Source organism: Nycticebus coucang, chromosome 14 (genome assembly GCF_027406575.1).
Source record: "Nycticebus coucang isolate mNycCou1 chromosome 14, mNycCou1.pri, whole genome shotgun sequence".
Taxonomy (NCBI): domain Eukaryota; kingdom Metazoa; phylum Chordata; class Mammalia; order Primates; family Lorisidae; genus Nycticebus; species Nycticebus coucang.
Window position 1 is genome coordinate 13115872 of NC_069793.1, and position 15866 is coordinate 13131737.

The 15866-nt window shown below is 40.4% G+C and overlaps 1 protein-coding gene across 1 annotated transcript; it reads left to right on the top strand.

Annotated features, from left to right (window-relative positions):
• Positions 1-324: 324 nt before the first annotated feature.
• CBLIF (cobalamin binding intrinsic factor) lies at positions 325-15586 on the top strand. Its single transcript, XM_053561329.1, has 9 exons — positions 325-406; positions 933-1109; positions 1840-1953; positions 2392-2532; positions 4070-4251; positions 7642-7819; positions 9602-9803; positions 13684-13802; positions 15525-15586. The coding sequence occupies exons 1-9, from the start codon at positions 325-327 to the stop codon at positions 15584-15586; spliced, it is 1257 nt and encodes a 418-aa protein (XP_053417304.1).
• Positions 15587-15866: the final 280 nt, after the last annotated feature.

Consider the following 15866-nt stretch of genomic DNA (forward strand, 5'->3'; position numbering starts at 1 on the left):
AGTGGATATAAGATGACTTGGGAGAAATCTTATTGATACTGGGACATTAGCCAAACTTACAATGTAATGACCGAAGATTTTGGAAAAGGGCACTTTCTTGTCATTGCCCTCACTTGTCCTCTTCCCATGGGACTAAGCTGCCTGCCTAGAAGTCACCTTCAGACACCTTGGAGGGTCTACAGCAGGTAAACTCAGATAAGAAAATGGAAATCAGTCATATCAGGGAAGGAGAGGAAAGCACATATAAGAGAAGGTTGAGAAACACTCCACTTGCAAATACTGGCACCTGCGATCAGGAGTCGCGGACAGAACAGACGGAGTGAGATGGCCTGGTTTGTCCTCCACCTCCTGAGCCTTCTCTGGGCTATGGCTGGGACAAGTCCCCAGACCCAGAGGAACTCTTGTTGTAAGTATGATGTTTTTTCCAAGGTTATCAACGAGAGGTTACGTGAGGAGAAGCTGAGGTCTGCCGATGAGAGTCTGCAGTACACTGCAGGAATGATGGTCATTGATGCAGAGACAGATACTTGGTGACTACTGCAACCAGGCGCCACTACCAGAGGGAGAGCTGGCACCTGCTGAGGACAGACCATATCCTAAAATCTTCATGCAAGAGTGAGAAAAAGAAATGGATGCAAGGAAATCAGTGAGTTCTAGGAAGTTGCTAGACATCTTCTGAAATGCCATGAGCCATATTCCTGGGAGATACTAAATTAAAAAAATCACTTTCTTATAAACATGAGTTATTTGAGAAGATATATGGGCTAACTGGCCTCCAAAGAAAAATGTAAATGTTTTCTCCAATTCTCTTCAGTCACTTAGGATATCAAGGTTAATGGAGTTTTCTCCTAAAAGGCAAAAAAGACACAGGAATTGTGTTTTTGAGAAGGGATGAGGGTTCAGGGATTGGTAAATGGCTTTTCTCTCCTCAGCTGTCTCTGCAGCGCAGAAGCCCATGGTGGATGGCATACAAGTGCTCATGGAGAACTCAGTGACCTCATCCTCCTACCCAAACCCCAGTGTCCTGATTGCCATGAACCTGGCTGGAGCCTACGACGTGGAGGCCCAGAAGCTCCTCACTTACGAGCTCATGGCCAGCGACATGGCTGGTGAGACTCGCAAGCTCCTCCCCAAGCTCCCGAATCTTGCAGGACACTCGCCACCCCCAGATCCCAATTTTGTGTCCCCCCACTCCACTGCTGCCTCTGATTATACCTTAACTATCCACACACCTTGCCCTATATACCTGTAACCTAGCTGGAAAGAAGTATGTGGGAAGTCAGAGGGGGCCAGTCAGGCACAAAGAGCTCTAGACTAGATGACAAGAGAACGGGCTTCCAGTCCTGGCTCACCACTTATTAGCTCTATGACCTCGAACAAGTCACTTGATCCTTCTCAGCCTCACCTTCCAGAAGATTCTAATAACAATACTACAACTACTAGTAATAACAATGATAATAATAAATAATTTCTGTTCTGTCTACCTCCCAAGAGTTGTCTTGAGGCTCAAAAGCTTAAATTATTTTGTAACTGTAAACTTTTTTGTATAAGATTATATAGATATTCGTGCTGCTTTTCTAATCAGATACCAGGGATTCTTGATAGTCTTCGCTTTGTTCAGAGGCTACTAGATTAAATATTTTTTCCTTTGGAAAGACAGATCATAAAACTACTCACACTATTAAAACGTCAAAATGATAAAACATCAAACTGGATAAAAAGCAGAGATCCATGTTCAACTACTAATCTTAAAAAAGGAAGAAGAAGGAGAGTTCACCCCTGGTCCCTGTGGTCTCTCCCCCGCAAATGCCTTTGTCTATTTTGTTCTCTCTTTTGCAGACCTAACCATTGGTCAACTCGCCCTCACCATTATGGCCCTCACCTCCTCCTGCCGAGATCCTGGGAATAGAGTATCAATTCTACTAAAACAAATGGAGAACTGGGCACCTTCAAGTAAGACCTCATTGGAAGAGCGGGGAGAGTGAGGAGCATGGTCCTCCACGGGAATTTTAAACCCAGAGAGGGGAAGGGGAGGTGAGGAGAGTGGGAAGTTGGGAAACAGACACAATGTACCCTTCACTCTGGTCCCTCTGATCATCCTATAAGTGAGAGATTCACTTCCAATCCAAAATGAACTAGAAAAGACCATGACCCCAAGGAAAGACTTGTCAGGCCATCATCTTGCAGAAGACAGCATCATTCCTTTTATTCTATGCAAATGCCAGGTGGCAATCTTATTCTGAGCAACACGGAAGTTACCCTTTGCCAATACTGTGTCTTTCTTTGGGGATGGGTTTTCTAAAAATTTCTATTTAAAAATTTTGGCTGTTCCTTCTTCACGAATGTCCTCGTCAATGTTAGTCTAATGAAGGCTCTCTGTCCCCTTACGAGGCCCTAATGCTGAAGCATCAGCCTTCTACGGGCCTGGTCTGGCCATCTTGGCACTGTGCCAGAAGAACTCCGAGGCCACCTTACCAATAGCAGTTCGCTTTGCCAAGACCCTGCGAGCCAATTCCTCTCCCTTCAACGTGGGTGAGTAGGTCACCACTGCCTTGAACCAGGAACACTGGAGGCACAGTACACTGACTGGGGGAGCTAGCTGGGAAGTGGGATGGGAGAGCTTCACGTGGAGATGGAGCTGAGGACCATGTCTGCAGATGGAGGCTACTTAATAAAGTTTCGTTGGGCATGTGAGTTAAGGGGGACATAAAGGAGAGGGAGATGGTAACTTGCAGCAACAAGGGTGATGTTTGAAATGTCCGGGAGCTGCAGAACCTCCACTGGGAACAATAAACATGTCACCCAAGTCAGAGAGTTGTTCCCAAATTAAATATTTAATGTCTTGCCTCGTTCCTACCCTGTACCCCCTCTTTAATGACCACTGATGCTTTCACACTCCATTTTTCTCAGTGCTTCTCCTTATCACACCCAGATCTTTCCTATTAAATAGCTAATTTACAAATCCCAAGCCCATGATGTTCCCCTTCAAGAAAGCTCTGGAAACTCATTTTTTCTTGGTTCTACAAGGAGGTGTGCTTGTGAGTGGCTGCTTTTTCTCCTGCAACACCACAGTGCCCTTCTTTTGTCCACTCTTCTATGTAGAGTGATCCCTTCTCTGCCAGGACCCCTGTCACAACCTGCATTTACAGTCCCCTTTTCTCCTTTGCTCCTTTCTCCTCTAAGGAGCAGCCTCTCCTATTTAAGTTTCTATCAGACAAGTAGGTAAACAGATCCTCTAGCACCCTCCCAGTAGACCAAGGGCAGACTGGTCTCCTTGTCCCATCCAGACGTCACACATTGCTGGACCATCTCTGCCTATTCAGGAAAGTTGGACTTCTTTGCTTCTGGGTTTCAATAATATGGCCACCCTTAATGAGGTTATGCAACTTTCAGGTGGAGATTAGGGTAGGCAGGGGAAGAGCGATGGAATCAAAGGTGCCAAGTCTTTTGTTTGTTCTAGTCTTGTCATCCCAGAGCTCGGTCATTAAGTCCACACATGTGTATGACATGCAAATGATGAAAAAGTCCCTGTGCTGGGTGCTGAGGGGCATGCAGCATGCCCACCCTCCAAGAGTTCACAGTAACAATGGAACACAGTAGGGAGCACCAAGATTGCAAAACGGGTATAAGCAACAAATGCTGAAGTAGGCCAGAACAGAGGTTGCTCCTGCTCTGCTGAGATGGCCTAGGGGCTTTCCAGACTGGTGGCAATGGCAGGGTCTTTGAGAATTGGTGACATCCTGAAAGATAAACACCAGTGCAAGAGACACGAGATTGAAGATACTGCCGGTCTACATTAGTTAAATGCTTGAGCTGTTGAGTTGTAGACATCTGGGTTCAGTCCTGGCACTGCTACTTACTGGCTGTGTGGCCTTGAGCAGTTACCTTACTTTTCTGGGGCTCCCTTTCCTCATCTTTTTCATGGAGATAACTACGGGTCCTATTTCTTAGGTTGTCCTGAGGAGTAAAGGAGATCATATAACCAGGATACAATGTATGCTGAGTAAACACTAGCTGTTCGTACTGCTGTGGTGGTGACTGTGATGTCTTACGTTCCTGTGATTCGCAGACACAGGAGCAGTGGCAACTTTGGCTCTGACCTGTATGTACAACAAGCTCCCCATAGGATCAGAGGAAGCTTACAGAACCCTGTTTGGTCAGGTACTAAAGGATATCGTGGAGAATCTCAGCATAAGGATCAAAACCAACGGCATCATCGGAGACATCTACAGCACCGGCCTCGCCATGCAGGTAAACACATCCCGGTCGCTCCTGGTCGGGTCTGTGCCAGGCAGCCTGGATTGTGGGATCAGGATTCCAGCCATCTGACAATATCTCTGTGCAAATCCAGCTGGAATGGCTTGAAGTATATTTCTTGTAGTGCCTGTTCCTCAGTTTATCTCCTGGTAAAATGCAGTGAGTGTTAATTCCTTTCCCACCTTATGGGTAAAGTGTGAAATTCCCAATTAACTCACTTCCTTTCCTTGGGAAAAAAAAAATTTTTAAGTAGAGAAAGAAATTTGTTACTTTATTATAAAAAATTATCAGGTCTTTAATAATAGTTATATCCTATTGAAATTTTGATGTATAATTAATAAGAATACTAACGTGGGTCCTTAAAAAATATGGAATTTTCTGAGTCAGTCTTACCAGGCAAGTAAGCCCTTTATCTTGATCCAAGAAAGACATATTTTTATTCAAAAGTCTTAGTGAAAATGATCCAAATTTGACTCACGAAATCCCCTAGTAAGTGAGAGAGCCAGGTCTGTGTGGTAGCCACGTTTATACTGAATCCTATAATTCCTTACTACACGTTCCCAGGCGTGGGTTCTGTAAGGTGTGGTATTATAGTCTGAATCCAACGCACATCCCTGACCCCAGCCAATTAGAAAAGCATCCTTCATGCCAGGCACATGCACTAGTAGAGTGTGCAGAGATAACCAACTAGAATCAAAAATTCAAAAGCCATCTGTGGCCAAATCTTCTATCCAAACTAAGAAAAGATTAATAGAAAAACTACACCATTAAACTCCCCAGCTCAGAAAGTGTGGGAAAGGGAGAGTCATAAAGTTAAGATGCCCCCTGAAACCTAATATGTCCCTGAACCTCTATTAGAAAGAAGCTGTCTCCTAAAGGAAATAATAGAGACTGGTATAGGTATCCCACACATTAAAAATTAGAAAAAGACATAAACAGCCTATGAATTAGTCCATGTTAAACACGAGAGTAAAAACAAAGCTCTCACTCCAATGGTATGGTCAATGAGATTCTGTCATAGAACAAAAACTTGTATTTCCCCATGGATGAATCATACATGTTCAAGAGCATTCCAAGGACTTGGGTCTATAAAATTTTGTGGAAGAAAAAAAGAGTATGAAAAGGAAATAAGATGGTTTGGGAGTGTGACTTACTTGAAATAACCTTGCTTCAACTTAGCACTGGATGGAGAAGTGTTGACTTTTGCTAATTTGGTTTGTGAGTTCTGCTGGGAATTTTATCACCTACTAGGTACACTCTGATAAGCTGTATGGGGAAATTAAAGCTTTTGCTATCAAGAGGCAGGACCTCACCCGTATCCAGACACCAAAGGCTGCCTGGCTTTCTTATTAGTTAGGGTCTTCGACCTCTTTCTCTTCTCTCTCCTGCCCCTATCTAGAGTTTACCCAGGCAGCCTGAATCTGAATTCACCAGATGTCTAATACATAACCTTTTCTAACCTAAAATATTATGGTGTAGAAAATCAAAGGGCTCTGGAACAATAACAACTTGGGCTGGAATCCCAGACCTGGCACCTTTTCAGACCAATAATGAATTCTCTGAATTTCATTTTCCCCATAATAGCAAGATTGCAACCAGATTAAATAAAATGTAGCATGCAAAAAAAAAAAAAAATCACAGGCATGATGTCATACTTAATAATGATCCATGGTCTCTCCCAGAAGAACAGTAATGGTTTTAAACCTCCTTTTGGCACACTCTCATCCAAGACGTGTGTGCCCTTCAAGAAGCCCAGGAACCCTTATCCTTTCCCAAAGGCACACTTGAGGCTTTTGTCGGTTCAGGAGCTGCTCTTCTTTCTTCCATCCACATCTAGCTGCTTTCAAGTTTCCTCTGATAAACCTTAGAAAGGGATCTGATAAACTTCTTGAAAAGTTACTAGTGACTTCTAACAGCATACTGTTACTCCCCTCTAGATTGCTGGCATTGGTAATTTTAATCCCAAGGTTTAGTGGAATTTGGGAGATGCATATGGCAGTAAACAAGATCTTGTTGCTGAGGAGTGCCTACCGGAGGCCCCTTTAAACCACACTGCCTTGTGAAGTGGCCTCCGTCCAGAGCCATGGTTGACAGTCGCCAAGGTTAACAGTTGCAAGGTTAACAATGACAGACATGCTGGTCACAGCTGTGTGGCTTTTGTACTGCTGGTCCTGGATGAAAGAGCCATTCTGACTCACCTCTCTTTTCTCCCATTTCCCATTCCAAGCCTCAGGGGAATCAGTTGTCAGCAATCTCAGCCCATTAACTCTCTGGTGGTTGTAGACAGCACAACTCCAAAGGGAGGGAGTGGTAAACAGAAGTAGCCACATCACACGTTATGAATGCTTTTTCTACATTAGCTCTTCAGCACCTCAAATGACCTCCCCAAAATGTAGGCAGAAATTATGATTTCAATTTTACCCGTGAAATATAAAATTCAGCAAAGTTAAGTGGATTTCTTGGTCTAGTAATCAAGATTCATTTTTCAAGTAACAGAAACCCAAGTCATTTTTGCTCAAGAAAAACATGGAGATTAACTATTCCGTATACACAGGGAACTCCAGGGCTGGATTAGGTGGTTTTAGGAATAACCAGAAGAAAGACTCAAATCATGGTATCAGGAACAAATGTTTTTCTACCTCTCATTCTGGTTTCCTCATTCCCTCCCGCTCCTTGGCTTCTTCGAAGTGGCAGAAGATGGTCACTGACAGCTCAATGTTTATGTAATTGACCTCAGATGTATTTGACCTCTGTTGAATAACCCCATCAAGGAAAACAACATGTTTATCTCTCCCCAATGTCTCTATGTCAGGGAAGAACTCTGATAAGTGCATATGTCCCCCAGTAGTTGTTACCAAGGGGATGGTACATTATCATCAGCACAGCCCAGGCCATGAGTCCACCCTGTACAGCCTCTGACCAACAGTCCTGAGAAGATCACAAAATGAGGGAGAAATCCACCAAAGAGTGTGCATGACAATGCAAAACTCGAGGTCTACCCTGTTCATGTGGTCAGGTTGTCCTACACTAAAACTCCCTCTGGAGCTCACCTCGCCCAGCTCTCACCCTCACTCTACATCCCAGAATTGTCAGTAAACACAGCAGCGCAATAGTGTTCCCTAGATCTGGTCATTGCACGGATATTCGTTATGTGACTCCTATGTGACAGACCCCGTGCTAAGTAGTGAGGATGTAGCACTGAAGAAGACAAACAAACCTAGTTCCAAACTTTGCATAGCTTCGAACTCGAGGTGACTGCCTGATCATGGTTAGTGATCAAGTCTGTCATTTGTAAGGTGTATAAGGGCAAACTTTCAGCGGCTAAGCCTAAGTCAATGTGCTCTCTCTCCCCATTTTCTCTGTCTCTCTCTCATCCTGTCCCAGGCGCTCTCTGTAACACCTGAGCAACCTAACAAGGAGTGGAACTGCAAGAAGACGATGGATATGGTACTTTATGAGATTAAACAGGGCAAATTCCATAATCCCATGTCCATTGCCCAAATCCTCCCTTCACTGAAAGGCAAGACGTACCTAGATGTGCCCCAGGTGACTTGCAGCCCTGGTAAGAACTTTTATAATATCTTCCTCTGCTTATATCATAAGCCAGCAACTTATGCAAGGAATAAAATGTGGCATATAGTCATCTTATGTCCTTTATTCTCATGTGGCTAGAGCATGCCTGACTTCCAATCCCCAAGAGTGTGTGCTAGCATCATACAGCCACCCCACCCTCCGAATTCAGCCCTATGCTACTTCACTCAGCATACATTTGTGAAGCACCTACTATGGGCAAAGCATTTTGTGGGATGCGATGAGAAGGAGGTGATCCATGGTCCCAACAACCAAATGATGTAGAGCTTCATCCATTTACTTCACAAATGTACATGTACCACTAAATGTTGTACATATCTTATCATTCTGCTCTTTACAAAGACAGGAGACAGATATGTAGACAAATACTACAATATTTGGAAGAAGGGTATAAGTATTAAATAGAACTTGAAACCATATACTGTGCAAAAACACAAGAAGAAAAGTAATGACCAATAGTTGATTTTGTGTGGGAGGCTAAAACAAGAACAGAGTTCACATTTAAGCGGAGCCTTAAAGATCTAAGTTTGAAAGCTTGATTTTTCACAGCATGTCAACAAGATGAGGTAGAAACTTGGCATGCTACTTTTAATTAGAAATACATTTATTTTATTCAACTACTTATGTAATTGAACCTTAAAATCGACACTTAAAATTCAACCTTTGCAGAAATATGCATTTAGAAAGTGAGACATCCTGCATAAAAATTTTATCATCTGGGAGATAACTAGTGTTTGGTATGGATTCCTCAAACTCTTCCTTCTAATATAATACTAACATTATCTCTTTTACATGGACTTCCTAAGACTAGAAGATATTAACAGCCTCCTTATCTACCTCAATTCAGATTCTACAGAGACCCAAATCAAGCAAACTGATCTTAATCATACCAAACACTACCACATACATCTAACTCCTTAGGCTGCTTTCCAATAATTTCCCAACTTTATTTTTTTTTTAATTTTTATTTATTTTTATTTTTTTAATTTTATTATTAAATCATAGCTGTGTATATTAATGTGATCATGGGGCACCATACACTGGTTTTATAGACCATTTGACATATTTTCATCACACTGGGTAACATAGCCTTCCTGGCATTTTGTTAGTTATTGTGTTAAGACATTTATATTCTACATTTACTAAGTTTCACATGTACCCTTGTAAGATGCACTGCAGGTGTAATCCCACCAATCACCCTCCCTCTGCCCATCCTCTCCCCTCCCCCTCTCCCTTCCCCATATTCTTAGGTTATAACTGGGTTATAGCTTTCATATGAAAGCCATAAGTTCGTTTCATAGTAGGGCTGAGTACATTGGATACTTTTTCTTCCATTCTTGAGATACTTTACTAAGAAGAATATGTTCCAGCTCCATCCATGTAAACATGAAAAAGGTAAAGTCTCCATCTTTCTTTAAGGCTGCATAATATTCCATGGTGTACATATACCACAATTTATTAATCCATTCGTGGATTGATGGGCACTTGGGCTTTTTCCATGACTTAGCAATTATGAATTGGGCTGCAATAAACATTCTGGTACAAATATCTTTGTCATGATGTGATTTTTGGTCTTCTGGGTATATACCTAGTAGATGAGGTGGCCATGGAGTCCTTGCCAGGATTCTGTACTAGTTGTTCAAGTATTTAGTTAAATGGTATGAAACTTAACTATTTTCATGAAATGTTTTCTTGAGTGAGTTACCAAAAACAGAGATTTTGCACCCATAACAGAAATTTTTGCACTTTATAGGTGATGATGTGCAACCAACTCTACCCAATGATCTTAGCCCTGTCCCCACGTCAGCATCCAACATCACTGTCATATATACCATAAATAACCAGCTGAGGGGTGTAGAACTGCTTTTCAATGTGACCATGGATGTCAGCGTGAAAAGTGGATCGGTGCTGCTTGTTGTCCTAGAAGAAGCACAGCGCAGAAACCCCATGTTCAAGTGAGTGTTACAAGTGGTGCTCACCACTCTGTCTAGATCTAACCCCAATTCCAATTCTCTCTCTCTTTCCCTCCTTCATTTTCTTACTTTTTATTTCCTTTAAAATAATTTAAAAGATTATTTTTATTTCAGAGTAATATGAGGGTACAAATCATTAGGTTACATTGTTTGCATTTGTTAGGCAAAATTCAGGTTGTAGTTAGTTGAGCCCTTTACCAAGGGAGTATGCCATATACCCCTTCATTATGTCAAATAGGTGAGAGTACCTCAATTCTCCTCTCTCCCTCCCTCTCCCCTCCCCCCCACTTGAATTTAATTGTGTTTTTTTCCTCAGGTGGGCATATAGTTGTTTATCTGTTGCAGCGGTTCTCAACCTGTGGGTCGTGACCCACAGGAACTGTATTAAAGGGTCGCAGCATTAGGAAGGTTGAGAACCACTGATCTATTGGTCTTATATTAGCATTGAATATATTGAATACTTGCTTTTCCATTCCTGTGATACTTTACTAAGAAGAATGTTCTTCAACTCCATCCAGGTTAACACAAAAGATGCAAAGTCTCTATCTTTTTATGGCTGAATAGTATTCCACAGTATACATGTACCAGAGTTTATTAATCCATTCATGTGTTGATGGGCACTTGGATTGATTCCACATCTTAGCAGTTGTGAATTAAGCTGTGAAGAGTGTTCTAGTGCAAAATGTCTTTATGGTAAAATGATTTTTTTTCTTCTGTATGAATACCTATTAATGAGATTGCAGGATTAAAATAGAAGGTCTACTTTCAGTTCTTTGAGAATTCTCCACACTTCTTTCCATAGGGGCGGTTTTAGTTTGCAATCCTACAGAGCAGTATATTAACAGATATTTATTTAACAACTTCTCCAGGAGCTTGTGATCTAGTAAGTAGGCAAAGCTTCATGGAAAATTAAATAATACAAGTCAATATGCAGTGGAGTTTTTAACGAAACATAAATTCAGAGGAGAGAAAGTCTACTGTGGATCATCTTACAAGGGTACATGTGAGCCTTGGCAAATGTGGAATGTAAATGTCTTGGCAAAGTAACTAAGAAAATGCCAGGAGGGCTATGTCAACTAATGAGATGAAAATGTGTCAAATATTCTATGAACCAAGTGTATGGTGCCCCATGATCATATTGATGTACACAGCAATGATTTAATAAAAAAAAACAAGGCTCCATGGCTTTGGACCACAAGGAATAGGTAATATGTAGGAAAATGTGGGAAAGGGGTTATTGTAGAAAGAAGAAATGGGTAAAATGAAACATTTGCATTGAACTAAGCAAGGAATTTGGGGTCAGCAAACAGGTCAGCTTAGCAAGAGGAGAGAATTCACGACTGAATTAAGTGAGTGACATCTACTCAAGGGTAAGTTGAGTGATCCTATAAAAAGCCTGAAATATGTGACTCAGAGACTGGGCTTCATTTTACAGGAAAGCATTGCAAGCTTTTGCCTAAGAAAAGCCACATTGTAAAATGTTACTTGAGTGGAGAGAATAGAAGACAAAGCTATATGCTAGGGCATGACTATACTGGTAAAGCTATGAAGTGATGCAGACCTTATCTAGGATAAAAGGACTCTTGCCAAGGGAACCTCCATAGGACTCCATGAGTGGAGCTCTGGATGTGGAGGTCAAGAGCAAGAAACCTCAGAACTATTCGCAGGAGGTCTGAGAAGAACACCTTTCAAAGAAAGAGATTTAATTCCTTAGACAAGTTTAATGGGGGGGATGTTCAAAATAGAAATATTAGAAGGCTTTGGGAGGTATAGAGGAAGTTCTAGGAAAAGAGGTCAGGACAGGCAAAAAGTATTAGACAGTCATCTGATGGAGGTGATGACTGAAGGTAAGGAACTGTGTAACAGGAGGCGGACACATGCAGACAATGAAACCACAGGACAGATCTCATTATTCCCACTTTACAGATAGAACCTGTAGGCCCCCCAAACCTAAGCAACTTTCCTAAGACCATATAATGTGTAACAAATACAGTTGAGAGCTGAATCTGGATTGGGCTGATTCTGATGCTCACATTCTTTCTATGCTCCTGTCAGGGAAGGGAAGAATACAGAAATAAATCACAGAGGAGAAAATTAAACTTTAGGAAATGTTCATAGTTTGCAAAAAGAGGAAGTGGTAGGGAAATATGGAGAAATCTAAGCCACAGACTGAATAAAGAAGAAACACTAACTCGTGGAAAGGGAAAGAGGGGATACTTTCAAAGAACAGAAGAAAAGATCTAAATTCTGCAGAGAGACATCGAAGAGGAATATGGACAGTAGCCAAGGAAGTTGGCCACTGGGTGATACTATATGAGCACCTATTCCACCAGGTTCTGTTGAGCACAGTGTGTCTTCTGCCTAGCCCATAGCTCCATAACTTCCCTAACTTTTTCAGGCAGGTCAAGATAAAGTTGCATTTTAAGAATATTTCATTCTCAACCCCTCTGAATATACTATACTTCTCTGAGCTTAGCTTTAACTGTGCCTGATTTTCCCTTTTCCAATTGTAAATTTAATAAATGCACATAGCAGAAATTTTGCTGGAACAAGCATAAAGAAAACAAATTATCTACAATCATCCCACACCCTGACCACTGCTAATATTTTTTATAATTTTTTAGATGTTTTTTTCTATGCATATTGCAAAAGTTGTGATCCATCATGTACATGGGATAGATAGCTATTTCATGCCAATTTTGTGTACTATGATTTCACTAAGTATTATGTATTTTCCCCTTATTATTGAAGATTATTGAAGAATACAATTTCCACCTGGCTTATTGTACCCTCAATGATCCCCAACAATAAAAAAAAATACAATTTCCATAACTTCCAAATAGTCAATCTTAGATATTAGTTCCAATAATCATCTAATTATTTGCCCATTGTTGCACAGTTGTATTTTTTCATTTGCTTATTAATAGGTGTTTAAAAAATTCATTCTTCTATACTGCTGGTGGGAATGCAAACTAATACATCCCTTTTGGAAAGATGTTTGGAAAACACTTAGGGATCTAAAAATAGACCTACCATTCAATCCTACAATTCCTCTACTAGGTATATATCCAGAAGACCAAAAACCACATTATAACCAAGATATTTGTACCAGAAAGTTTATTGCAGCCCAATTCATAATTGCTAAGTCATGGAAGAAGCCCAAGCGCCTATCAACCCATAAATGGATTAATAAATTGTGGTATATGTAAACCATGGAATATTATGCAGCCTTAAAAAAGATGGAGACTTTACCTCTTTCATGTTTACAGGGATGGAGTAGAAACATATTCTTCTTAGCAAAGTATCTCAATAACAGAAGAAAAAGTATCCAATGTACCCAGCCCTACTATAAAACCAATTTATAGCTTTCATATGAAAGCTATAACCCAATTATAGCCCAAGAATATGGAGAAGGGGGAGAGGGAGGGATGGGGAGAGGGGAGGATGAGTGGAGGGAGGGTGATTGGTGGGACCACAACTACAGTGCATTTTACATGGTACATGTGAAATTTACTAAACATAGACTATAAATGTCTTAACACAATCACTAAGAAAATGCCGTGAAGGCTATGTTAAACAGTTTGATGAAAATATTTCTAATTGTATATAAAACCAGCACATTGTAGCCCATGATTGCATTAATGACACAGATATGATTTAATTTTTAAAAAATCCATTCACGTTAATGTCATTTAATTCCAAGTGAGTTAATTTCATATTCATTAGTCATTCACATTTTCTCACTTGAGCGTGATTTTATCTGACCTTTAAAGTACTCAGGATGTCTCTGTCCATTCATTTTACTTCTTTATTTCCTGACCTACTGTGAGATAGTAATCATATGTGATTTTTCTTTTCTTAGATTTGAAACCACAATGACATCTTGGGGCCTTGTCATCTCTTCTATCAACAACATTGCTGAAAATGTCAATCACAAGACATACTGGCAGTTCCTTAGTGGCACAACACCTTTGAATGAAGGTAAAAGAAGAAAAGGAATAAGCACTTCTTCCGTAGTTCAAAGGCTAACATTTCTTGATTCTTTTGTTGTTGTTGTTGTTCATTCAATCAGTAAATAACTGTGAGACTGTATGTATATATACAGTAGTTGTAATACAGTAATTAGATATATGTATAGGCATGTGTCGTGTGTGTATATGCATGGATGCTGCCATTAGATAGATCAATCCTGTACATATTTGTGACTCTCGTGTCACAGAGAAGGAAACTAAGTTTCAGAGACACAGAGGAGACTTGCACAGGCATGCACTTAGCATGTGAGAGCAGATAATCAAACCAAGTTTCCAAACTCTAGGACAAATGTGTTTTGTATAATAGCTGCACTCAAAATTCATTCTTTGTCTTCTATTTGCTGTAATGGATTTTTTTTAATCTCCCAAAAAAAATGGATGCCTGTGTGTGCATGCTTGTGTGTGAAAACAGAAAGCATAAAACTCAGACTTGGGCAAGCCTTAACATTAGTTAAAGTTTTTACACAAATATTAAAATAGTCTCCAATTTAAAGAGCACTGAAATGCAGTTTTGCCTAAGCATGATGCTACCTGTTTTAACCTGATGTTGACTGTCACCATGCAGAGACACGTAGCGCCAAACAAAGTCATGGCAGAGCCAAGGTCATGGTCAAGATAAAGCAGCTTCATTATCCACTATTACAATGTGAGAGATGTTTTCCTTAACATCTATCATGTATTTTAAAAAATCTTGCTAGTCAGCATTTGGAATTGCAGCAAAAACACATAATAAAGCCCTTTGAATGACATAGGCCTTGGTTAGAAACTCCTCGTATTTTCTAGCTACATGAGCTAAGTAATATATCTTCTCTGAGCCACAGTTCCCACAGCTATAAAATGAAAATAGCAGTAATGCCTTCGTGGACTATTATGAGGATTAGAAATCATCTAATAATCATTTAAATCATTTGAAATAAATACAGTGCCTTTTGTATGTCACGTGTTCATAAATGGTAGTCATCAATATTATTAGTTTTCCTACCATGTTCATCTCAAGAAATTGCCCTAGGAACTTAAATCAGGCTGATTTTCATGCCCGATAAATACTTTTATTCCCTGGGACAAAGAATAGCAAAGAGAATGGCCTCTGAAATCCCAAAAGATTTAGGCCTGGAATTGCTGTTCTTTCTGTTGCTTGTCCCTGAAAGGTCATGGCTATTACCATCCTCTACCCTGTCCTGCAAGATAAGAAATGTCAACATACAACTGTATTTTCTTACAATATCTTCAAAAATGAATATGAGGTTCTCCCTTGAATATTATAACTTTGTCCTAAAGAAACCATTTTAATAATGACCATCAGTCATCGCACAATCATTATGTGTCAGATACTATATTAGGCACCCAGCAGTCATTATTATTTCTAATTCTGAAAATAACACTTCGGAGTAAATATATTAACAAAATTTAAACATGCAGAGAAAGAGGCTTATACATCCTAAGGGAGCTTACCCAAAGCATGGTCCACAAAATGGCAACCTAGAAACTAGAAAAAAGAACTCCTTAAATCTCAACTCCCTGTTCCTTCCATACTAATCAAATTGCCCATGTCTCTCTAGGATGACTTTGCCCTTCTAACAAATTTAATGGGCTGATCCTTGGGGGTGGAGGCTCCCTGTGGAGGTGGTTACATGTAGCTCCCATCAACTCATGTGACTTTGCTTGTTTCCAGGGGTTGCCGACTATGTACCCTTCAACCATGAGCATATCACAGCCAACTTCACCCAGTACTAAGGAAGACGCCGGTTCAGCCTCTATGCACATCTCCCAAAGGATGGGTGGATTTTTTTCTACTTCATTGCAAATCTATCAAAAAAAAAAAAGTGAATATCTATGATGCTACTCTTTTCCTGGTCAAAACATGGAAACTTATGTGTAGAATAATAATGCAATGTCCAATGGAGTCTCAAAAATAAAAGTTCTAGCTTCTTGATATAATGACTCCCAGTCATCATTTAAACCTGAAGTGAAGGGGAAAGGGAAAGTCCAACTGATATTTTTGGAGATCATTCTG

Excerpts from the sequence above, each read along its gene's own strand:
- CBLIF (XM_053561329.1), top strand. The coding sequence starts at position 325 with ATGGCCTGGTTTGTCCTCCACCTCCTGAGCCTTCTCTGGGCTATGGCT. Across the intron at positions 7,820-9,601 it reads CCAGGTGACTTGCAGCCCTG|GTGATGATGTGCAACCAACT; the intron begins GTAAGAACTTTT and ends TGCACTTTATAG. Across the intron at positions 9,804-13,683 it reads CGCAGAAACCCCATGTTCAA|ATTTGAAACCACAATGACAT; the intron begins GTGAGTGTTACA and ends TTCTTTTCTTAG.